General features: G+C 37.9%; 1 protein-coding gene across 4 annotated transcripts in view; it reads left to right on the top strand.

The window, feature by feature from the left end:
• Positions 1–25,659, top strand: part of LOC118905259 (cytochrome b5 reductase 4) — an 86,795-nt gene that overhangs the window by 41,841 nt on the left and 19,295 nt on the right. For 3 of the 4 annotated variants that reach the window (XR_005022188.1, XM_036871841.1, XM_036871838.1), the window contains exons 5-10: positions 6,467–6,496; positions 8,657–8,717; positions 10,128–10,185; positions 11,794–11,887; positions 13,698–13,730; positions 15,694–15,816. Coding sequence is in view for 3 of the 4 variants with exons in the window: in XM_036871841.1 (XP_036727736.1) it covers positions 6,467–6,496; positions 8,657–8,717; positions 10,128–10,185; positions 11,794–11,887; positions 13,698–13,730; positions 15,694–15,816 (399 nt within the window). In the remaining variant the exon portion in view is untranslated. The remainder of the gene's footprint in view (positions 1–6,466; positions 6,497–8,656; positions 8,718–10,127; positions 10,186–11,793; positions 11,888–13,697; positions 13,731–15,693; positions 15,817–25,659) is intronic. The other variant, XM_036871840.1, reaches the window with a different exon arrangement.

Below are 25,659 nucleotides of genomic sequence, written 5' to 3'. Positions count from 1 at the left end.
ATAGAGGATGAAAACAGATTAAGTAGGAATAGAGGATGAAAACAGAGACGAAGTGGAAACAGTAGGTGGAGACTTGCTGACGTGAGGATTTATAGGGGGTTTCGGGGGTGATGGATATACTGAAGAGAAATGTTATATATGGGCTTCTTTCAATACGAGATCCTTGACACCATCTTTTAGGTGGGGTGACCTGCCAGACCCCAGTGCAGGGAGGAGCCAGAAGTAGCATTTTGTAGGCATCCCCACAGCTGAGCAGTCCTGGGAGGACAGTTTTCCATTTATCTACTGGCTGCTAGGGTAGGAGTGGTATCTGGGAAGAACACAGAAGAGCTAACATTGTCAGAATATAAAACACATAATACTAGTGGGTCCTTATCAAGAGAAGAATCAGTGGGTTTTTTATAATCCTTTGTTTAAAAAGTATTGTGGTTTGTATTGTGCTTTAGAAAGATACCAATAATGAATAAAGGGAGAAACTTTGCTTGAAAAGGTGAGCTTCAGTTATTGATTCCAAATGTGGAACACTTCATTCTCTGGCAAAGATGACAAATGTTCTTTTTGCCCTTTTTTTAGTCCTTTGCTGTCATTATTACAGCCACTGGCCACATGTGGCTGCTATTGAGTACGGAAATACTCTCCAAATTGAGATGTGCTACAAGCGTAAAATACTGCATTTCAAAATTTAGGATGAAAAAAAGAATGTAAAATATCTAATAACTTTACATTGATTACATGTTGAAATGACAAGATTCTGGATATGTTGCATTAAGTAAAAATATATTATTAAAATTAATTTGACCCGTTTCTTGGTACATTGTTAATGTGGTTATTAGAAAATTTTAAATTATATTTGTGGCTTGCATTATATTTCTTCTGGACAGCACTGTTCCAGATCATAAATGTACTCTTAAAATTTTAATATATTATATTTTTTAAATAGTCACATTTTCTTTATATATATATTTTTTTTATTGAAATATAGTTGATTTACAATATTGTGTTAATTTCTGCTGTACAGAAAAGTGATTTAGTTATATATATACACACATACATACACATTCTTTTTTTTAATATTCTTTTCCATTATGATTTATCATAGGATATTGAATATAGTTCTCTGTGCTGTACAGTAGGACCTTGTTGTTTATCCAGTTCTATATATAAAAGCTTCCATCTACTAAACCCAACCTCCACTCCATCCCTCCCCCACCCCCTCCCCCTTGGCAACCACCAGTCTGTTCTCTATGAGTCTTTTTCTGTTTCGTAGATAGGTTCATTTGTGTCATATTTTAGATTCCACATATAAGTGATATCATGGTATTTGTCTTTCTTGTTGTGACTTACTTCACTTAGTATGATAATCTCTAGGTCCATCCATGTTGCTGCAAATGGCATTATTTCATTCTTTTTTATGGCTGAGTAATATTCCATTGTATATATGTACCACATCTTCTTTATCCACTCATCTCTCGATGGATATTTAGGTTGTTTCCATGTCTTGGCTATTGTGAATAGTGCTGCTGTGAACATAGGGGTGCATGTATCTTTTTGAATTAGAGTTTCTTCCAGATTTATGCCCAGGAGTGGGATTGCTGGATCATATGGTAGCTCTACTGTTAGTTTTCTGAGGAACCTCCATACTGTTTTCCATAGTGGCTGCACCAGTTTACATTCCTACCCACAGTGTAGGAGGGTTCCCTTTTCTCCACATCCTCTCCTCTCCAGCATTCGTTATCTGTAGAGTTTTTAATGATGGCCATTCTGTAAAATAGTCACATTTTCTAATGGCATAGCCCAGTGTCAGGAATGTTTCTTCTTAATTTCTCATTGTTTTATCATGGCTTCTAATACTTTATGTTTTTAGTTTTCACAAGCACTTGCTGACTATAAAGCACTTAGAACCATAGATCAGTAGGATACTTTTGAGGTGGAAGAGGGATTTAGAGCTGTTCTAACACCCTCAGTTTAAAAGGGAAGATCCTGAGGATTGTAGGTATATGTACCTTCCTTAAAGGCTACAGTAATTTAATAGGAGAAGCCCACCATTGAGAGAAATCCTGGGTGCTTCCTTTTGTAAGGCAGAAAATCACCTCATTAAAGTTATCCTCTTGCAAATAATTTATTTCTCTTTGGTATATGCCAGTGGTTCTTAACCTGGGTTGAGTTTGCTCCCCAGTGGACATTTGGCAATGTCTGGAGATGATTTGGTTGTCACAGCTGAACTAGATGCTACTGGCGTTCCCGTGGGTAGAGGACAGGTCAGGGGTGCTGCTAAATGCCCTACAAGGCACAGGATACACTCCCACGACGAAGAATCATCTGGCCCCAAGTGTTCCTAGTGCTGACATGGAGAAACCCTCATGTATGAATTAGTTTTTTATTCTTGAATATGATGGTATTAGTGGCATCACTAATTGGGTGGGCTGGCTGCCAGCTGGGAGGTCAGCTTCTGTATAGTCAGTCAAAGTTCCCTCTTCTAGGAGCTACCGTTTCCTCATTGATAAAATGGGGACAGTTCAGGGCTCAAGTGGGTGGACAGAACACAAGCTCAGAGGCTCAGTACGGGGGAAGCAAGACAGTTACTAGTGGAGAGAAAGGGGCGGGTGTCATGATGAAGTGGACTTTACTGGCTGAGCAGATTTGCTTTCTCAGCCAGGCTGCCTTCATTTGCTTTTGTGCTATAGGTCCCACTGTCTGAGTGATTCCTGCCAGAAAGATATAAGGGACAGGTAATTAAAAATGGGGGGTGAGAAGTCCCTGGTCAGGGGGCAGATGCAGGCCTGAGCAGGAAGTGGGTCTTGCTGTATGATTGTGACTGGCCAGTGTTTGGTTTAAGTTAGTATTTGTTTTGTTTTCAGAGAGAAATGATTGTTTTTAAAGTGTTGTTTTAAAAATATTTATTTATTGATTTATTTGGCCGTGTCGGGTCTTAGTTGCAGCACGTGGGATCCTTAGTTGCAGCACGCGGGATCTTTAGTTGTGGCATGTGGGATCGAACCCAGGCCCCCTGCATTGGGAGCATGGAATCTTAGCCACTGGACCACCAAGGAAGTCCTGAAAAATGATTTTTGAACATGTGTATATTTGTGTATAGGTAATACCAAATAAGGAAGGAGTGGTTAATCCCTCTGAGGATAGGACAAGAGTAGAAAATAACTAATAAACTGGAGAACTGAATAAAAAATGACAAGTATAGCCTTGAAAACAGAAAATACAAACTTCTAAAAATGCAGTATTTGCTGTGATTAGTTAAATGAATAGTGGAGAGAAAAACTGACCAGGAATAAGTAACTATATACTCTGGCACTTTTAGAACTTTTTAATCCTGGAATTTTTCAGAGTATGTGTTTGAACTATTAAACCTTTATTTTAATTCTGCTAGTAGACTACTTCTAGGATAAGGAGTAAACTTCTGGGCCTTGAAGTTTGAGAGATGTCCAAAATTTGAAGATGATTCAGAAGATACTTAACATAGATAAATTAAGGAGAGTAAAAGAGAAGGATAGTTTAGAAGTACATAAATTATTAAATTTTATAGAATTTGAGAAAAGAGTTTATGACTTTGGAAACAAAACCAAGAATTAGGCCTCAGTTGTGTTATGAAGAGTTAGTTCTCTTTAGAGATGAGGAAGAATTTCTGGAGAAAAATGGTTATTAAACACATTGTAGAGAACCAGGGAGTCTTCTGGCCAGGCAAAGCAGTAAAGGGAACATGGAATGGTACACTTTGGATTTTGTGACTAAGATCCCTGGTAATAAGACGGAGCTCCTATCTGATGGTTACGTGACAACGGCCTTTTGGAGTGAGAAAGGAAGATGGGGTATGTAGCTACGGATAAATATGACATTCAGATATGAAAGTGCAGTGTTTGTCTTCCTAGAATGTTTTTGTTCAGGGCCTCCTGACAAATGCATACATATTTTCAAAATGTAGCTAAAATATTATTTCCTCAATGAAGTCCTTTCAAATTCCAAGTAGCAATGCCCTCCCTCATCCCTGTCCTTCCATACCACCTTCTATATATCTCTTTTAAAATATTTGTCGTATCATATTGAAAAGACCATATTGAAGTTTTCAATTTAGTTCATTTAATTTTTTCAGTAATGCATTCACATGATTCCAGAATGAGAAGTGCCACGGTCATACCTTTGTCTCCCACCTACCCTTTTCCCTCCTGTGCACAGATGCAGGTAACCGTGTTATTGTGATCCTTCCAAATCATCTTTACGCATGTATAAGCAAACTGAACATATAGTCGTATTTTCCTAACTTTTTATCCAAAGGGTTTCATATTGTGTCATTATCCCTATTAAGATGATGGTCAACAGGTATTTGTTAAATGAGTGAGTATACTAGTAAGACAGGGTTTGTTTGTTTGTTTGTTTGCTTGTTTTTTAACTTTCCTCATCCCAGGGGATCCTTCTGTGGCTCCACTTAGAAGAGGTAAACTAGATTGGGGTCACAATTAAAAATTGTCGCCAGCCCTCTTACCAAAGAAGAGTTGAGTGCTGATAGATCACAGCTCCAGCCTTCTGAAGGACTCTGACCTTTCCAGAAAGCAGAGGCTCTGATCAGAGTAATGCAGTCTAACCAATATTATAAGAAGATGCAAATTTTCTTGGCCATGGAGCCAACCAAATGATGGAATTACTTATCAAGACAGAGTGTTAGATTTCTTGTTAGAGAGGAAAGTATCTCATGTGCCTAGAGTAACTCTGATGTAAATGTGCTTAATAGTAAAAAAAAAAATACTCACTTATTTCTGTGACTCAGTTTTCAAAAAGAGTTACAAAAGTACACTAGTGGAGTTTTAAAGTTATTTTATATCATTTAGGTAGATGTTCTCTTCCTACTGGTACTTCTTGTATTAAAGAAAAAAGGACTCAGAAAAAAATGAATAACTTAGCAGGATCCATAAAGTTCTGACAGGTTCAAATCAATTCACATCAGACAGGAAGTAATCATATGAGATGACATATTTTTTCCCTAGAAACAAATTCCCTGGGGACAAGTTTTCAAAATCTGTGAGCCTCTTAGATAAAAACAAGTTGTTTTACATGATAAATGAGATTCATCAAACTGCCAACTATGTTGTACACTGAAACTAGGTTTCATTTACTTATGTTACTGTGAGTTTGCTATTTGTTCTAAGATATTGATAAAACAAATGATCACAACTGCAGTAGCAAAGACAGATGAAATTATATGAAAGTAAGTCAGCAAGCAGGGACATCAGTGATCCCTTGCAAACTAATGACTAGATTTTCATCTGGCAGTTGAAAAACAAAGCTCATTTTGAGGCATAATTTAAATGGTTTTTAGGTCCTGTGTCTTTTCAGAAAGTATTATCTCTCACAATGGCATGTTAAGAAAAATGGCACTTAGTTTCAGGGGAGATGAAGTTTAATCTTGGCTTTGCTGCTAAAGAGCTGTGAGGTTCATTCAAGTCCTGACCTCTGATTTTCAGCCTTAAATGAGGGGAGCGGATGATAATTTGGCGTATGTTGTTAAGATCCCTTTCAGCTATGAACTTATTTCGGTAAAAAGGGGAAAATAAAAAGAATGGTTATCTGACCTCCTTAATCATGGGTATTTTATAGCATGTGAGTGAAGTGGTAGTAATTATCGGATCTCTGGTTGATTGAAAATCAGAACATAAAAAAATTTGAAAGCTTTGATATACGTACTTTGGTTTCTTTTTCTACAAAACAAGATGATGTCACCTTAACAATTAATGTCTATCAATTTAGTTTACTACTTGAATATTTTGTGTTAGCTTGGCATTCTTTTTTTTTTTTTTTTAAACTCTGACAACTTGCTGAGGGTTTTATTTTGACATGGTTATAAAACTTGTGGTGATCAAAATATAATATAGATTTGTGAGCTGGCTGCCATCCTGAAAGAAAACACCCATTAAATTTTTTTCTGGCTTGTACCCCTAATGATTGATTGCACTGATATACAAGTGAAAGTCTTAACATATTTTCAGCATTTTGGCCATTTAAATTTGGAGTAATAATAATCATTTTAACTGCTCACCTAGATAGGAAAGATAATAATGTGTCTTTCTTCGGGTTAATATATATGTTTCATATATAAAGTGTAATCTAATAAACTTTGGATAGTTTTGACTAATTCAGAATATGATGACAAGGACAAAACTTGGGTTTTTATGTGCTTTCTAAAGAAATTAACCAAGATATTACAACAAGAATGTCCAAAGGAGGAGGAAAAAGCCCAGTGAAATGGTAGACAAACGCCTGCAGAAATGGCCTGCAGTCTTCAGAGATGAAATTTCTTACTTAAAGCATAGGCCATCTGTTTATCAGCCTTGTTTCTCTCCTCAGGCCTCGGAAGAAAGCCCTTCAAGAAGAGGGCTGTTATCTTTAACTCAATAATATTAACCGATCTTCTCTCTGATGTTACAATATTCTTACCTAACTTTTTTTCTAAACCACTGTACAGACTATCATGAGGAAAAGAAACTCTTAAACGGTAAGTCATATACATTTATAGTAAAAAATGAATCATATTCATATGACTGTGTACAATATTGCCTCACAGAATTATTTGGGGTATTTAGATATTTTTTATACAAAGGATGTGTTTACTTGCCTAAGCTTAGAGGATTTGGCAGAGAACTTTGTAGATCCCTTATTGCAGCCCTCCTTTTTTTTTTATCTTTATATACTGATGTTTTTATTTTATAGGATGGATTTTTTTCAGGAGTGTAATTACTGTTTACATTCTTTTTTTTATATATATCTTTACTGGAGTATAATTGCTTTACAATGTTGTTATTTTCTGCTGTACAACAAAGTGAATCCGCCATATGCATACATATATCTCCCCATATGCCCTCCCTCTTGAGCCTCCCTTTCCCACCCCTCTAAGGGGGTCACAAAGCATCGAACAGCCCTGACTCTTACCATAGTCCCTTCTATAACATCCCTGAACATGTGTTCATCTGCCCTCAGCTTGAATACTCATCGTGACTAGGAGTTCCACCCTCAGAGGCCAGGCTGAACGTGTCCCTCCCTCAGGCACGGGCGCTCTTCCAGTGTCTACACAGATGCTGAGCAGCCACCCTATTAACCTCCCCTCCTCTGGGCTCGGCGGCTCTGGCTTCCTCGGCCGTTCAGTACGACTTGGAATTATGACTGACACTGCCGCTAACCCCCCAAAAAAGTTTGGTATGACACTTACGAAATGCACGGGGCTACTCTGACTGAACCGTATCACTAATGTATGTTTAAAAATTGGGGGTTTTTTTCTCCCTGTTTGCACAAGAAAGTTATAGAAATTCAGCTAATAAGCTGGATTGCCAGATGAATTACCTTTTCTTTTTTAACTAGAAAAGATTGTCTTATTGTAGACTACTTTATGCAATTTGTGATGTAACACCTGAAGTTGTTTGTCTGATAGTAGCACTGATAGTATCTTTGGAGCTCTTCCGTGTTCTCAGAGTTTTCGAAAACAATGAGAAAACCAGAGCCTTGAAAATGCGACGTTGAGGACTTCCCTGGTGGCGCAGTGGTTAAGAATCCTCCTGCCAATGCAGGGGACACGGGTTCGAGCCCTGGTCCGGGAAGATCCCACATGCCGCGGAGCAACTAAGCCCGTGAGCCACGACTACTGAGCCTGTGCTCTAGAACTCATGAGCCACAGCTGCTGAAGCCTGTGTGCCTAGAGCCCATGCTCCGCAACAAGAGAAGCCACCGCAATGAGAAGCCCGTGCACCACAACAAAGAGTAGCCCCTGCTCGCCACAACTAGAGAAAGCCCGCATGCAGCAACAAAGACCCAATGCAGCCAAAAATAAATTAAAAATTACATCTTTAAAAAAATAAAAATAAAAATATAAAATTTGATGCTGGGGCACATTCACAAGAATGTCTAAAATGAAAAAAGACAGAATACCACATGTCAGCAAGGTGGTGGAGCACCAGGGCTCCCACACACTTCTGGTAGAAAGTGTAAATTGGTATGACCACTTTGGAAAACTGGGTAGCAGTACTTACTAAAGCTAAACATACACATGTCCTATATACCTACCAGAAATGTAGATGGATGTTCTTTAAGAATGTATGTACATGTACAATAACATTTATAACAGCACTCTACGTAATAGCTAAAAACTGCCCAAATGTCCATCAACAGGAGAATGAATAGATTCCGGTATATGGTATGTTCATACAGTGTAGTAATACTCAGTAATAAAAAGGAACAAACTGCTGACGCATTCAGCATCCTGGATAAAATCTCAGAAAGCTCCAGACCTGATTTATTGTTTACTATTAATCATGCTGATTTGACATTAACTGAAACGTCTATAGAGCTGGACCAAAAAAGCCAGACCAAAAGAGAACATATTTTATGATTCCATTTTTTATAAAGGCCAAATGCAGGCAAAAACTAATCATGATGTTAAAAGAATAGTGGTTACCCCTGGGGGAGGGGCGCTGAGTGGAAGGGGGCACAGGGAGGTGCTGGCTACAAGAGTATGTTTTACTTATGAAAATCCATTGAGTAGTACATTTATGACTTGTGTCCTTTTATAATATTTCAATAAGAAGTTTACTGAAAAGATGGGGGAGAAAAAGAAAAATGCTACATAGATGAACTGTAGCTATTTTGTTTATTTTTCTTTGTGAAGGCATGCTTCCCAAGAGCCAAGTGACAGATCCACTTGCCAAAGAAGGGCCTAGTTCTCCAAGGTATGCATTCTTGTTTTACTTTTTTAAAGCTTAATCAGTTCGATACCAAAATATACACATTAAAAAAATGGCTCTAAGTTTGATTTATTGCTTATTATATTAATTATGCTTCTTTGACCCAAGAACTGCAGTGCCTCATTTATCAGGCATTGTTGGAGAATGAGTTGTTCCATAAATATGAATTTTTAACATAACTGAAGTTTAACCCATTTTAAACACCACAACTTTAAAAAAGAACTATTCAGAACTATTTTTCCTGATTATAAAATATACATTCATGGTAGAAAACTTGGAAAATACAGAGAAATACAAAAGAAAGTGATAAAATCAGTTGTAATCCCATCAACCCTGGATATAGACTCTTAATATTTGGTTTATTCCACACAGTTTATTCATGTCATACCTATTTCCATACTATTCGATTTTGATAATACGGTGTTACAGTATATTCTGTGATCAATTTCCTATGTCCTGTAAGATTCTGCAAAAGCATTTTTTGTCTGTATTCTATCATATGATGGAAATTGATCATAGAATATCCATAATTTATTCAACTATTCTATTTTTTGTGTGTCTAGTTTGCTTTATCAGCTTTTAATGGAAATCCTTCAAAATGTATTGTACCCTGTCTTAGTAAATTAAGCAATCCGTGTATATTTTTGTTAATGATATTTCAGATGCCCTTAGGGTTATGTGTGTTATTTGTAGTCTTTCTCTTACCACCTTTCCCCCTATTGTGAGTCTATAACAGCAGCTTCTGGCTCTACTTGCTATACCTGTTAAATTATTTCATATTCAATTTTAAGTTAAGGGCCTCAGGATACCTCCTAGCATTCACATTGGGGGCCTGTATACAGGTAGTAAGTGCAAAAACAGAATCAATTTGATCAATAGCTATTACAAAACCGAAGACTTAGTTTTTCCTTAAGTTTTTACTGTTGACCATTAAACATCCTTGGTGAGTTAATTTCTTGAGGAGTAATAATATATTTGTGAGAGGGAGGAGTGAAGGTAATAAGCATGTAGATTTTGTCATGCTCCTTCAGAAAACATGTTGTGTTATTGCTCTGATAAAAGGAATTTTAGATGTGTAACCTTTATAAAAATTGCCTTGTCAAGGATGTTGTTTGTTTTTATCCAAGTTGGAATACATGGAAGTATAAGTATTTTAAATTGAGAAATAATTGCTTTATTATTTATTTCAGGGTAACACCACTGATTATTTAGAAAAGAAACTTTACCTAGAGAAATATATTTCTCACTGTAGATTTTGAACTATATGTTTTAAATCATATATTCATTGTGTCATATTTTATTTTTTTAAGTTGTATATATTTTAAAATTATATATTTAATGATTTAATATATGTTACTGCACATGATTATTTATTCTTTTTAAAATATTTTACAGCTATGACTGGTTCCAAACAGACGCTTTAGTCACCATTGTCATATATACCAAACAGAAGGTAAACACATTTTTAAGATCAGAAAAAACAAAAAAGTAAATAACAAATGTTAGCTATGCGCAGGTGTACTTTTCTAAGAGCTCTTCCTGTATTAACTTACAGCAACTCTGTGAGGTAGATCGTTTCGTTACGCCTATTTTACAGATGAGGAAACAGAAATTAAGTAATTTACCCGAAGTCACACGGTAAGCGGCAGATCTAGCGTTTTGAACCCAGGCAGGCTGGCTCCACAGTACGTGCTCTTAACAACCACGCCGTAGCGTCTTAGGGAAAAAACAGACTAGGAAGAAGCGTATTTCATGTGCTCTTCTGTGATGTTTTTTGTGTTTAATTAAGCATAGATAACATCAGTGAGAGTCCCAGTTTAACTTCACCATACGAACTAATTCCCTGCACTTAAATTGGAATTCAAGAGACAGGAGAGACTGTACTGCTGGAGCTTAGTATGCTTAAGCCACTAACGGGGTTCAGTAAATGCCCTCTGAAAACTAAAATTAAGGCGTTAATTCATTCACTCAGTATTTATTGAACCCCTGCTTCATTTGCAACACCATCGTAGAATTCAGGAATCTAATGATGGGCCAGATTCATAGAGACTGAACTCCCACCAGGCTTACAGTCCAGCTGGGAAATCAGATAAATAAGCAGGCAACTTACAGCATCTCCAGACACATCCTCCAGCAACTGGCAAGGTTCCCACACTTGAGGAGCTGTGGAGATTTAAAGACAAGTTCTGGCAGCTAGGAATTTCTGAGAATTCATGCTACTTCTGTAGTAGCAGAACCACATCTGAGCTGGTGAGTTCCTCCTACTCCTGCAGCAGGATTTGCTGGCTCCGCAGGAGTGACCAGCCTCTGCCTGAAAGAGCCAGGAGGCCCAGAGAGGCACTGCTTGTCCCGCCTTCCACTCCCTCTTGGTATTGTCTCCTAACCAAGCAGACCTGAACCAAGAGGACGGGGCCCGGCGAGGTTGGGGTCTGTGTGCTTTCATTGGTGATATCAGTGAAGCACAGAGGATGGATGATTAAGGGAAGGGGGAAGGTTTCTACGTGGAATAATGTATTCGGTGTATGGTGTAAACGATAGGCACCAAAATAACTTGCACCAAAGCTATGTAGAAATTAGAGACATCTAAAAATTTGTTAGTGAATTTATTATTATTATTTTGATAAGCTGAGCCTAAGAGGTTGTGTTATTTGCACAGTGTCACATAATAGTGGAAAGATAAAAATGAACGCAAATATCTTGGCTTCTTGTCTGATTCTAATTTTTTTTCCAAATTATTTATCCAACAAATATTTGAGCACCTACTTGGTGCTGAGCAATATTCTGAAGACAATATTCTGCCCCTTACACTTAGAGCGTAAAGACGAGTGTGTAAGGTAGACATTAAGCATAGACAAATGCATAGTTAAAATTGTGGTATATGCTTTGAAGGAGAAGAACTGGGTTGTATGAGAGAGCAAAAAACAGGAATAATGTGTATTTAGCTTGTGGGTTCTGTAAATAAGTACCATATGAACTTCCACTGATCAGCTTAAAAGTATAGTGATAGGAGTTTGGTGAAAAATTTACTTTTTAATCTTTCTTTTTTCGATTTCCATTTAAGGATATCAATTTAGACTCAGTAATAGCTGATCACCGGCATGATTCCTTTAGAGCAGAAACAGTTATCAAGGATTATTCATATCTTATACATATTGGTAAGTACCTTATTCTGTATTAATGGAAACAACATTTGTTTCCTTTAGGTATAGTAGTTACTGGTGTAGAGTCTCGGTACCTATAATATTTTATGTGCCATTGTCATTTTGGTTTGTCATTTTTGATCTTTTTTTTCTGTTATTTCTTTATGCTAAGGAAAGCGCTAGCAAATGGCAGTACAACCTCACTTTTCCCAAGTTTAAACAGTTAGGTGCGATCAAAATCAATAACCATATGAAACACTTGTTGGCCCAGCTTTGTAAGACTCTGTGACTTAATACCTACAAATAAATCTCCGGAGGCCTGCCTGTCATGTGCTCCCGCTGAGTAGACATCACCAGGCGCTGTTCTGTCGGCCTGTCTCTTGCCAGCCGCAAGGTTGTACTGTACCCCTCAGCTGCCTGTCCCCTCATGGGCAAAGACCTACCGTACAGTTCACTTCTGTCTGTTTTGAGAGGTTACAGATCTATCAGAAAGAAATCAGGACTAAAATCTAGAATCAAGGTAGCAGATTCTTAATGCATTTCTCACCCATAATGACTCTAGGAGTTCATCCTTTTCTACTTTAAAGAAGGTAATGTTATTCTAGTTAGAAAGTAGAAATTAAACAAACCAAAACAGCAAGAAGAAAACTGTATTTTAAGCACACATTCTTATGTAAGGAACGTTTCATTTACTTTTGCAAAACAGAGACTGAAATTCTCCAGGCCTCAGATGACTCGAGATTCAGCTCATGGCTTTACCATATTAATGAAGGACCTTTAGTCCTGAATTTGATTGGAGTTGATAAATGTTTTTTCTTTCTTATTTTCCCCCCATTCATTAATCAACCTCAAATCTTAAACGTTTCTTCTAGAAATACATGCTACCCTATTTTTTGCTAGCATAAGATCTAATATGTATTGTCTCTTAGGGAGAGTTTTAATCAAAAACTCAGATGTCTGGAAAAGTATACATTATTCATTAGCTCTGGCATGATTTTTCTTTAAGGAAGACCTCTGTGTCAGCGTTTATTATGTTTCAAATACTTTATGGCTGGTTCTGTTAACACTGTAGCTAACTGTATCTTGCACACATATAAAAAACAAACAAAAATTCCACAGTCAAAAATGTGAAACTCCTGGTTGCTAATATTAGATCAGAAGGACTAAAATAATGCAGAATTTTAAGTTCCACATAACTATATTAACACAGTGAACTTTAGAGCAGATGTTTGTAAAAATACTTCTTGCATCACCCTCTTCTGGAATGTAAGTTCCATAAGAGCAGGGCTTTTTCTCTTTTACTAACTGTGATAACTGTAACACCTGGAAAGTGCATAACACGCATAGATACCCAATGATTTTCTTTTTCAATAACTGAATGAATATTCAACTTGGAGAACAGTAAGAAAGGAAACGCTGAGCTAGACCCAGTCCCGGCCTGTATTCACACACGCACGTGCACACCCTGGAGTATGTGTGTTTCACGTGCTGTCTCTCCCTGCCTTGCTCCCGTCTTGGTTTGTAGCATTGTCAATCTGGGACTATCCCTGCACCAGTGTGGGTTATCCACCTGTGGGCAATTGAGTATTTACTCCTTAATTAATAGGGAGAGAAATGGAAAAATTGAAGATACATATTTAAGTAATTTGTCTCAAAATATTGTATACAGTATTTTGGTTGTGTTCAGTTTCTTTCTTTTGATTTCTCAGGATATGTTTGAGAGATTTGAAATGGTGCATGAAAGAACCATTTAAATGATCTTATATGGTGCTTGTAGACCATAGGAACTGAAGCTGGATCTTAACTGAAATTTTTTTTTCTCCAGCCCTAAGTCATGAGATTCAGGAAGATTTTTCTGGTAAGCTACCAAAAATAATTTATCTTTGTACATATACACACACACATATATATATACACACACACATGGAGGGGTGGACAGCATTTATCTTATTATTCATTTGTATATTTTCATGTTGCAGACAAGGACATGATGTTTTCTATATAAGCAAATACGTTAATTTTTAAATGTACTCTTTTCCCTCTGGTTTCAGTTCCCCCCACGCCTTTTTTCTTTCCCCTTTTTCATCTCATCTCTTTGCCCTTTCCTTTTCCTCTCCTTAGAAAAAAAATTCCTGTCCCCATTCTTCCTTCCGGCCCTACTCCTGACATGCAGCTTGTAGAAATATACTTGACCAGACCAGACAAATTTTTCTTAGGTGTATATATTCAAATATTTAATATTGACAGAGCACATTAAATTATGAATATTTCTGCATGTAAAACTACACAATGTGGATTTTACACAGCTGTTTAGCAATAGAAGACTCATCAAAGAATGGTGGTTTCTTGTTTTTTGTGTTTTTCTTTAGCTTTATTGAAATATAATTGACAAAATTACAATATATTTAAAGATTTAAAGTGTACAATGTTATGATTTGATAAAGGTATATGCTGTGAAAAGATTCACACAATCAAATTAACACATCCATCACCTCACATATTTACCTTTGTGTGTGTGTGTGTGTGTGTGTGTGTGTATGCGTATGAACACAAGTTCTGTTGTCTTAGCAAATTTCAATTATACCAGACAGTGTCATCAACTGTTGTCACCATGTTATACATTAGATCCTCAGACCTTATTCATCTTGTAGCTGAAAGTTTGTACCCTTTTATCAAGCTCTCTCTATTCCCCCCTCCCCCTGCCCCAACTCCTGGCACTATTTTGCTACTCTCTGTTTCTATGAGTGTGACTTTTTTTTTTTTAATTCCACATATAAATGATACCATGCACTATTTGTCTTCTCTGTCTTATTTATTTCACTTAATATAATGCCCTCTAGATTTATCATATGTCGTTGCAAGTGGCAGGATTTCCTTCCTTTTTTTAAGGCTGAATAATATTCCATTCTATATTCATATATACATGTGGTTTCTTGTTTTAAAGTACTGTCAGAGTACCTTACACCGGTTCTATACCTTCCCTTTTCTTTATGCCATAGTAAGTTCTATAAATTGTATAAATTAATCTCTTTAAAGTCAAGGACTTCTTATGTTTGTTAAGCTTTAAATCAGTGCTCATTGAATTGATTTGATTAATCTGTGTTTAAAAGTTGTTACATTGCTACTGAATTATGTGTTTACAGTGAGGAAGGACAGATTGTTTCTAAAGACAAAAAGAAATATACTTTAGGTCTTTAAAAGCACATTCAATTCATAAAATTTAATCAATTTTAAAAGTTAATTTTATTATTGTACTCATGTATTCTAAACTATTTTAAACATTCAAAAATAAAAAGAGAATCTAAAAGATTTTTAATTATCAAAGATTGACATGCACTTTATTGGGATTCATTCTCCTGAAGCTTTTTCTATGTTTATTAGGCTCAATATTGGTTTACTGAATTCACTCATAAGAACCCCTCAAATCCCAAGAAATGTTAAAAGAGTATAAATTAAATTTGCTTTTGTGGATCCATTCAATGGCTAATTTGTACATTTAAGTTTTTTTTTTTTAAGCTATGTGTTAATTAGTTGTCATGGCTCTATTTGAGCTTGTATGAAAACTAGCATTATGTATTAGTTTGACCCTTGATAAATTAATTTGAAAGAAGTTAATCTGAATCTAACATAAACTGGATTTAACACCATATAAGGCATAAACAATTTTGATGAACATGTACACAGAATTTTATTTATCTCACAAATGCTCAGTGTCATTCATATCTGATTGGGACATTTGGGTTGTTTGAGAAAGATTGGTTTAAAAGTAAAACCTTATATTTAGTATCAATGAATACAAATGGAATTTATCTTCTTTTCAGTGCGAGTTGTTGAGAATGTGGGAAAAATAGAGATTGTCCTGAAGAAAAAAGAGAATACTTCTTGGAAATGCCTTGGTCATCCCCTGGAGAATCATAATTCACTTATTCCAAAGAAAGATACAGGTAGGCTGTGCTATTATTTTGAGTCCTGGGTTAATGAAAATGTTGTGTCAGTGGCTCAGTTGTATCGGAGTTTGGAAGGCCACTTGCAGTGAGCCAAAGTGTCCTTGTATCTCTCTCTAAGGAGTTGAAAATGGACATTGTGTCTGTTATCCTCCTTTTTTTTTAAGCAGAAATTAAATTTCTGACTCTGCTATCTAATGTTTAGACATAACAAAGGTCATTTGGTAATGATACCTAAATGTAGAAACCCACTCAAACTCTTGTCCAACCATTCACTCCTTGAGGTTTTTTTTTTTTATGAAAGGTTCAGAAACAAGTTAAGTTTATGCCTTGTAGGCACATCTAGTTTTTTTCTGTTAGAGAAGGCACATTTACTGTCTCTCTGCTTACCTAAATCAGTTTCTGAGTTTATTCCTAAAGGATGATACCATTCATTTCCTTCCTTTCTTTATTTTTTAAAGCTTTTTATGTAACTATAACATTTATAGGCAAAGGTGCATATTACAAGTGTTCTACTTGATGAATTTTCACAAAGTGAATGCACTCCATATTTTCTCTTTGGAAACTGGTAGGATTTGCCTCTTCCAAGTGTTTTGAAATTTCACAGTTTGATGTATCTTAATGGGGGGGTCTGCTTTCAACTTCTGTGCCGAATGTTCATCCTTTTTTGCTGATGTTTCCATTACGGAAACTTAAGACCCTCAGGCCTGGGGAATACTGATATTTCTTCCCTCCATGGTCTGTTCTTACTTTTTAGAAATAGTCTTACTTTAAGCCTTCTTAACCAGTTCTCTAATTATCTTGTCTTTTCTCTCTCATTTTCAATTTTGTCCTTTTCTTCTACTTTTTGGGAGATTTCTTCCGCTGTGTCTTCCAGCTCTGCTGTTGTGATACTCATTTCTACTCTCATATTTTTAACTTTGGAGAACTCTTTTGATTTTTGTTCCTTTGTTTTAGCATCCTATTTTCTATCTTCTCTTTTTAAGAGTTATAGTGTTTGAGAGTTTTTGTCTCCCTGTGTAGCCTCTATTCCTACAGTTTGTATATTTTGGTCTGTCTTTCATATTAGATGCTTTCTTTGAATGTCTGCTGATCCTTGACCATCTGCTTGTATTTCAGGGTGGAACTCTAAAAGCTGATTGGAAACTCTGTGCATGTGGGTGTGGCTTGTTGACAGTAATATTTACTATGTGGCTGGATGGTTTCTTCGGGAAAAGTCTGATGCCGGTATTTTGTCAGAGTCTCTCGGGTAAACAGTCTTCTACCCCGCATCCAGCATTTCAGAAGTTATATGGGAAAAGAAGGCTGGGATATCTGTAAACTTCATTTCCTTTTTTTTGCCTAGTATACTATATTAGTCTACTAAGGCTGCTGTGAAAAAGTACCACAGACTTGGTGGCCTAACAACAGAAAGTTATTTTCTCACAGTCTGAAGGCTAAAAGTCTGAGACTAAGGTGCTGGCAGGGTTGACTTCTCCTGAGGCCCCTCCTTGACTTACAGATGGCTGTGTTCACATGGTCTTCCATCTGTGTGTGTCTGTGTCCCTATTGCCTCTTCTTATAAGGACGTCAGTCACATCGGATTAGGGACCACCCTGATGACCTCATTTTAACTTACTTTTTAAAATACCCTGTCTCCAAAGATAGTCACTTTCTGGGGTACTGGGGGTTATGACTTTGATGTTGAAAATTGAGGGGGACACAGTTCAGCCTATAACATATACCCAGTCTAGAGACCCTTTGTTTTGCCCTCTACGGAGAGAGCAAAATTCTGATATTTTGCCAGAATAGGAGAGAATCAGTCATGTGGCCATGTGAAGTAGGGGAGGACTTCAGAAAGCAGGGGAGGCGGCATCTAGGCTTCTTAAATGAACTTTCTTCCAGAAAGTGGTTTTAGCTCTGCCTTCACTCTGATTCTAGAGATACTTGGTCCTGCCAATTTCTGAGCCTCAAAGGGATCTCATATTACAGATGGGTTGATTCTTGGCTTTTTGTTTGTCTAGCTTAGGATTTAGCTTTACGGAGTCTACTGAGTCAGTTACCAGTCGCCTCTTTGCTTTGTCAGCTCCCAAACTTCTGTTGCTTTTTTATTTCTGTTCTTATTGTCCTTGCAGGCTAGGCCTTAAAAAAACAACCACACACACAGAAAAAAAAAACATCTTTGCTGTTATTTTAGGGAGGGGTTAGAAGAAACTAACTGCATGTATTCAGTTTAGCATCTTTAAATATTTAAAATTATAAAAATATGTTTGTGGATAGTATTTTAATTTTCAGTAAAGTATCACGTAGCTGTATTTTGAGTACATACTGTGTGTAGAAGGCTATTTTAGGTATTGTGATACGAAACAAATAAAAGGCATTGGAAATTATTTTCCCAGGTGGAAGAAAGAACATACACAAACATGAGACTGAAGAATACTTGTATCAAGAAATAGGCCAGTAAGAGCAGGTTACATAGTGCAACCTTGAATGTATTCTAAGGTTACCTTAAGTGAACAAACAGATGCAGATGAATTTGACCTTAAATGACTCTCCATGAATGAAGGAGGTGAATATCAAGCAGTGTTTTGAAAGTGGCTTTAAAAAACCCCTAAAAAACTATGAAGGGCTTTCCAGGTATCATTACTGGGTACTTATTGTGCCAGACCTTTTGCAGGTGGTAGAGAAAGAAAATGTAAGCCATATGTGGGAAAGTTCAAATAGAGTCATTTTCCCAGAGCAGGAGATCTCAATTGTGTGGTATAAGGTAGAGAGAGAGAACATAGAGGAATAACTGAGTGATGTAGCAGATCAGAAGAGAATAGGTAAAGGACAGTGAAAATGAAAAGAGATATTATTAAAGTGAAATCTGTTGCCCTGAAATTATCTGACTCTCTAGTGATTGGAAAATCATAGCAAACCAGGTAAAAGCTAAGTCCTAGAAATAAATGATACTGAGAACCCAGGCTGACCTCCATTTGGAAATAGAATGAACATTGCTCAAGTATTCTTTTCTATAATTTCCTGAGGCTTTCCATGAACTCTTTCATCCCTGCCATAAATTTTGGCTTGAATCATGAACCACCGTAGTTCGCTTTAGCTTTCTTGTCTGAAATTAGAGCCATGCATGTATTTTTCAGTGAATTAGATTTTCCACTTTGGAAAATGACTCAGAGTTCAGGGGTTTTTTTTTTTTTAATTTGTTTGACAGAATTAGCATAGATGATTTCTTCTTTGTCCTTTCTCTTCCTTAAATCATGACAAAAACTATAGGTTAGTTTCCGCACTAGCAAAGCTGAATACTTACATGATCAGAGTATTATGATTAACTTGCTGTCAGTAGCTTCAAATGTTCAGTCTATCATGTGGCTCCTTGGTTTTCAAGGAGGTTTTCATGCTGGCTTCCTCTTACTGAAATTTCTTAGTTTAAAAATTTAAGTTTGAAAATAAGCATGTAAGTTGAAGACTTAGTGCACTACCTTCTCATGTCATTTCTAGAATTTACTTACACAAAAGATTCAAATATAGCAAAGAACATAATCAGAGAAGAGAAACTACTTCGTTTTTACCTTTAATCCAGCTGTAATAGTTAGTAAATTAAATTATATGACTAGAACCAAACTACCATTTGTAACTTGGGCGCTTCCAATTATTTTCTTCTTCCCAAAGATGAATAGATGAAGATTATGAGTGAGTAGTTGTGTGTGTGTATGTGTGTGATGACTAACGAACTTGTGTCTATTAAGAGTCAGAAACTAATAGATAATTGGATTGCTATTTCTGTATCCAACCTAAAGTTTATTTTAATTGTGATTGCCTTTAATATGGGGACTTAGATCACCAGACAAAGGCAGTTATACAGATTTGCCAACGAACAACTCAGTAAATGAATATTGGGATACAAAATTATAAATAAGATTTTAAAAAATTGTGTCATAATTGTGATATGTCAGCAGCTATTTATAGACCTCTAGGTTAAATATATATAGAATCTATAACTGTCCTTATAATTCAAGTTGAACTGTATGAAATCACTGATATTTATTTTTTAACCTAAGAAAATGGCAGTTTCTCATTATTTGAACTATACTTTCATCAGGGCTTCCTAACTGCTAACACCACACGCGCACGCGTGCACACACACTGAAGTACTGTCTGTAGGTGTAAATGTGCTTGTCAGCACTCTGTGAGCAGTCACTTAATTGAGGCTTTCTGTGGCGCCTGTGATTCTGCAGGCAAGCTGTTCGCTGCCACAGGGAACAACAGCTCTCGTTGCAGGTGTAGAAAGAACCACCCTCACCCCTCCCCTCCCCTTCCTTGCCTGCGCATCCATGTTTCTTTGCTGCCTAAAACAAGCATTCAGAATGACTGGAAAAGAAAAAAATACATTGTGGATAGCAAATAGGAACTTCACTGTGCTTTGTTCTCTTAAATTGTCTGCTCGGCCCAGCAGGTGTAAAGTCGTTGCTTGCACAGTAACTGTAAGATGCTTTGGCATTTTGCTGTCTTCTTCTTACTTCTAGGTGGAATGGCCTGAATAAGAAGAAACACAGAATAGATGGGGCAGGCTGTAAAGGAGTAAGAAATTATGTACTATACTAAAAGATAGAATAGAAAAAGTTTAAAAACTTAGAATTCAGGCAGTTCAGGCACTTCAGTGAATAATGTTGGCTGAATTATTAGTTATGGAACCAAGGAAAAGTGATAAGCACAGAAATGTTCAAATCTAGTGACAACCTTGCTATGATGTGGACCCCATTGTCTAAGGGCCCTATTGAATCTAGTCTTGGAGAAAGAGCTTCCTTTCTCCTAACTTAATGCTAATATTTAACTCTATAAAATCCTCACTTTGAAAGAAGGATTCATTCAGCTCACATCAGTCTAGGTGAGGTAGTAAAAGACCTGAATACACTTTAGGTATATATATATTTTTTTAAAATAATTTTTAATGTCTTTTTAAATAAATTTATTTATGTAATTTATTTTTGGCTGCGTTGGGTCTTTGTTGCTGCATGCGGGCTTTCTCTAGTTGCGGCGAGCGGGGCCACTCTTCGTTGAGGTGTGCAGGCTTCTCATTGCGGTGGCTTCTCTTGTTGCGGAGCACGGGCTCTAGGCACACGGGCTTCAGTAGTTGTGACACGCGGGCTCAGTAGTTGTGGCTCGCGGGCTGTAGAGTGCAGGCTCAGTAGTTGTGGCACACGGGCTTAGTTGTTCCATGGCATGTGGGATCTTCCCGGACCAGGGCTCAAACCCGTGTCCCCTGCTGTATGAACTGGCTGACCCCGGCTGTATGAACTGTGACAGATTCTGTAAAGGAAAAACTCAGATTTTTCCTGTGTAGGAAAAAAACTCACTTCCTCCCTACTGTCTTTCTCTCCTATGTGTCTCCTTTACTGTTCACACAGAACGCTTCACTTCTGACACTTCTGGTCCCAAATACCTGGAGATTTTCCTCCACAGCAGGCAGTTTTTTGCAGTACCAGCTGCTGTCTTGCAAGTTAACTCAGTTCTGACACTGTCTACCTGGAGACACCATCGGATCCCACAGGTTAAGGGCTCAGTCCCACATGATCCCTCCCCCCGTCCCCCAAAACACACACACACTTCAGACGCCAGTGGCAAGCCCAGGTTACCACCTGTCCTTCTGACCAACTGGCTATAGATGGGAGGTTCCAAAGACCCATTCCCTGGGCTTGATTAATTTGCTAGAGTAGGTCACATATGATAAGGATACAGATGAATATCCAGACGGAAGAGATGCAGAGGGTGAGAGAAGGTCTGGGAGGGTCCTGAGCACAGGAACGTCTGTCCGTGGGGAGTTGAGGTCTGTCACCCTCCCAGTGTTGATGTGTTTGCCCACCTGGAAGCTCTTTAAACCCCCTGCTATTGGGATTTTATGGAGGTTCCTTACGTAGGCATGATCAGTTATTAACTTCATTTCCAGCCCCTCTCCCCTCTCCAGAGGGTGGGACGTGGGGCTGGAAATTCCAAACTTCTATCATAGCTGAGTCTTTCTGGTGACCAGCGCTCATCCAGGAGCCCACCCAGAGTCACCTCATGAGAACAAAAATGTTCCTGGTTCTCTTATTACTCAGGAATTTACAAGGGTATTAGGAATCCCATGTTAGAGATGAGGGTCAAAGACAAATACAGTGGTTCCCCCCTTATTTGTGGTGTTGCTTTCTGAGGTTTCACTTACCGCAGTCAGTCGTGGTCCAGAAGTATTTAAATGAAAAATTCCAGAAATAAACAATTCATAAGTTTTAAATTGTGCACCGTTCTGAGTAGTGTGATGAAATCTCAAGGCGTCCCGCTGGGGACGTGAATCATCCCTTTGTCCAGCGCATCCCACCCGTTAGTTACTTGGTAGCCGTCCGGGTTATCAGATCGGCTCTCGCGGGATCACAGTGCTTGTGTTCAGGTCACCCTTATTTTACTTAATAATGGCCCCAAAGCGCAAGGGAAGTGATGCTGGCAATTCCAGTACGCCAGAGAGAAGCCAGAAAGTGCTTCCTTTAAGTGAAAGGGTGAAAGTTCTTGTCTTAACAAGGAAAGGAAAAAACAAAATCAAATTATGAGGTTGCTAAGATCTACCATGAGAACAAATCTTCTCTGTGAAATTGTGAAGAAGGAAAAAGGAATCCGTGCTAGTTTTGCTGTTGTACTTTAAACTGCAAAAGTTACTGCCACAGTTCATGATAAGTACTTAGTTAAGACGAAAACGGCATTAAGTTTGTACGGTAAGATATTTTGAGGGAGACAGACCACATTCACATAACTTTTATTATGGTATATTGTTATAATTGTTCTATTGTATTATCAGTTATTGTTGCTAATCTCTTACTGTGCCTAATTTATACATTACAACTGTATAATATGTACATATATATAGGAAAAAACCAGAAGTTTCAGGCATCCGCTGGGGGCCTTAGGATGTATCCCCCATGGATAAGTGGGAACTACTGTGTAAAGAACAAGAGATGCTCCTAGTGTTCTTATCACTTAGGATATTATAAGAGCTTTAGGAACTCTGTGCCAGGAACCGGGGGCAGAGGCCAATATAAAGATTTTCTCTTATCTCACAGCCCAGCCCCTGGTCTCTGGCCGTGAACCATTTACATCAAATGATACACAGCTAAGAAGAAACTGGTGCTTTACTAGAATCTCATTCAGTCATTAATAACTCTCCAGTCCATCACCACATCATATGAAAAATGTCTCCCAGGGCAAGGCCCCTCAAGTGTGCAGAGGCTTTCTATTCAACCTTAGGTTCCAGAAACAGGAGTGGTCTCAGCAACATGTGGCTTCACCCTTTCAGGCATCTGATAAAATTGAGCTAAGAGACAATATTATGTCTTGCTCTGAGCCTCTTCCAAGGTGTTAATGTAATATTGGATTTCGCTCCTTACATAACCCAGATTCTAAATGGAATGTCTATTGAATTGAATGGCTGTAGGTTGTGGGCTTTTCTGCGTGGACATATCTAGGTATGTATATCAATATATTTTTAAGTATTGTAGATGTTAGTATTGATGTTTGGGGTTATTTATTTTCCATTGGAGCATTTTTTAAGTGTGTAGTTCCACTAACTGGTTGCCCTATGTTGGTTCAGGAAGATCTTAGAGGAAGACATGAGTAAAGGTAGATTGCAAATTAGGAGGTAAGTAAATCATACAGGTTTCCCCACTATCCAAAAGTAGAGCCTTCCTATGGAATCTTTCATAAGTGGAAATGGTGTAAAGGGAAGAAGCAGCTACCCTAGGACACATCTAGCTCACGGATGCACAAGGTAAACTGAGACAAAGCGCAGATGCTCACAGGCACAGTTCAAAGTTATGGCGGCTCGATGCTGAGATGCTGAGTGTAGTTCCCAGGGAAGGAGCTTGGGGTGCCACTCTCTCTGCTCGGGGTGTACGCCGCCTCCGTAACAGCTCACTGCAAGACAAACCCTGAATGCTATTTTCCCTTTTCACCGTTTTTCATAAAAGTGAAAATCCTCTTTGGATTTCTTTCAGTTAGGAAAAACAGGTACTAATGTAGATTTTTCATGAAAGATAAGTGGCGGAAAGGGAAATTTCGAAAAGCGGGGGACACCTGTATTTAGGTAATTGAAAGTAGTAAAGAGTGCTAAGAAAAGCTGTGGTTGCTCAGAACGGTAGGAATCGGGGATGTTGAAGAAGAGATGTACCTGGGATGGATGGTGACTTGCTGAACTGGTTCCTTAATTTGGACATTAAATAGTTAGTAGGGAGTTGTAAAGGGTGGAGGGATAATCTATAAACATTTATGCTTGAACTGATGTGGTCAAAATAAGGAGGAAGATGCTAAAGAACGATGTACTGTTCTAGAACGATGATTCTCAAACTTTTTGAACAAGGCCTATGAGTTGGGGCGAGAAACTCTCATAACTTGTTGCCTCATCCCACATCTACTCAAGCGACTCTGTGATCTTGGGCAAGCTGTTTAACTTCTGTAAGCCCCTGCTTCCAGCAGGGAAAATGAGAGTGGATAGGTGCTTTAATAGTGTTATGGGGGGGGGGGGCTTCCCTGGTGGCGCAGTGGTTGAGAATCTGCCTACCGATGCAGGAGACACGGGTTCGAGCCCTGGTCTGGGAAGATCCCACATGCCATGGAGCAACTAGGCCCGTGAGCCACAACTACTGAGCCTGCGCGTCTGGAGCCTGTGCTCCGCAACAAGAGAGGCCGCGATAGTGAGAGGCCCGCGCACCGCGATGAAGAGTGGCCCCCGCTTGCCGCAACTAGAGAAAGCCCTCACACAGAAACAAAGACCCAACACAGCCATAAATAAATAAATAAATTAATTAATTTTTTTTAAAAAAAGTAAAATGTTTCATCAATGCAATAATTCAGATGTTTCCTCTAAAGCCACCAAGAAACTTATTAGAAAAAAAAAAAAGTGTACTAGGGGGACTTCCGGTGGTTAGGACTCTGCACTTCCACTGCAGCGGGCACAGGTTCCATCCCTGGTGTGGGAACTAAGGTTCTGCATGCCGTGTAGCATGGCCAGAAAAACAAAAAGTGTACTAGGAGCAAGAAGGAGCTGCAGGACAGGGTGAAGGCAGTATGGACTCCCAGTCCAGTGCTCTCTTTCACGTCTCTCTCCCACTGAGCTTTGTCTTTATTTTATCCTGTGAAAGTCTACTCTTTAGAAGGAAAGCTATAGTTTCTTTCCAACAAGAAGAAAAGAGGATACCCAAATTATCATATTATCCTCAGCATTTCAGTGTTACGCCGAATGTCTCAATATTATATGTATGTTATTAAAAGAAGTTAATGTGGGATTAACAGATACACACTACTGTATATAAAATAGGTAAACAACAAGGATCTCTACTACATAGCATAGGGAAATATATTCAATATCTTGTAATAACCTATAATGGAAAAGAACCTGAAAAAGAATGTGTGTTTTGTGTGTGTGTGTGTGTATATAACTGAATCACTTTGCTGTACACCTGAAACATTGAAGATCAACTATACTTCAATAAAAAAATAAAGACTAAAAAAAAAAGAAGTGAGGTTTCTGGGCAGACAGTTTTCTGTCTTATGTTTTTGTTTCACCATCTCATACTTATTTTCAGTTTCTCATTTTCTTGTATAATTTTGCTTATAAAACCAAAAACCTGACACTTCAATACAGGCATTATCCAGACTGAAGTCGTCAGTGCATCTGCTTTATACTCCTTTTCCCCCATTTTTCAGGTCCATGCCTGTGACACTTCTCTCCTCAGTGCAACTGAAAGACGAAAACATTCTTAAATTTTCCGTAAGACTTTTAGACCCTATTGTTAGCACGTCCTTGTGAAATTATGGCAGTTTTATTATTTTATCGGTAAGATGTTG

The sequence above is a fragment of the Balaenoptera musculus genome, chromosome 12 (assembly GCF_009873245.2).
Source record: "Balaenoptera musculus isolate JJ_BM4_2016_0621 chromosome 12, mBalMus1.pri.v3, whole genome shotgun sequence".
In the NCBI taxonomy this organism is placed as follows: Eukaryota; Metazoa; Chordata; class Mammalia; order Artiodactyla; family Balaenopteridae; genus Balaenoptera; species Balaenoptera musculus.
Note: the sequence above shows the minus strand (reverse complement) of the source record. Positions and strands in the feature narration are given on the sequence as shown.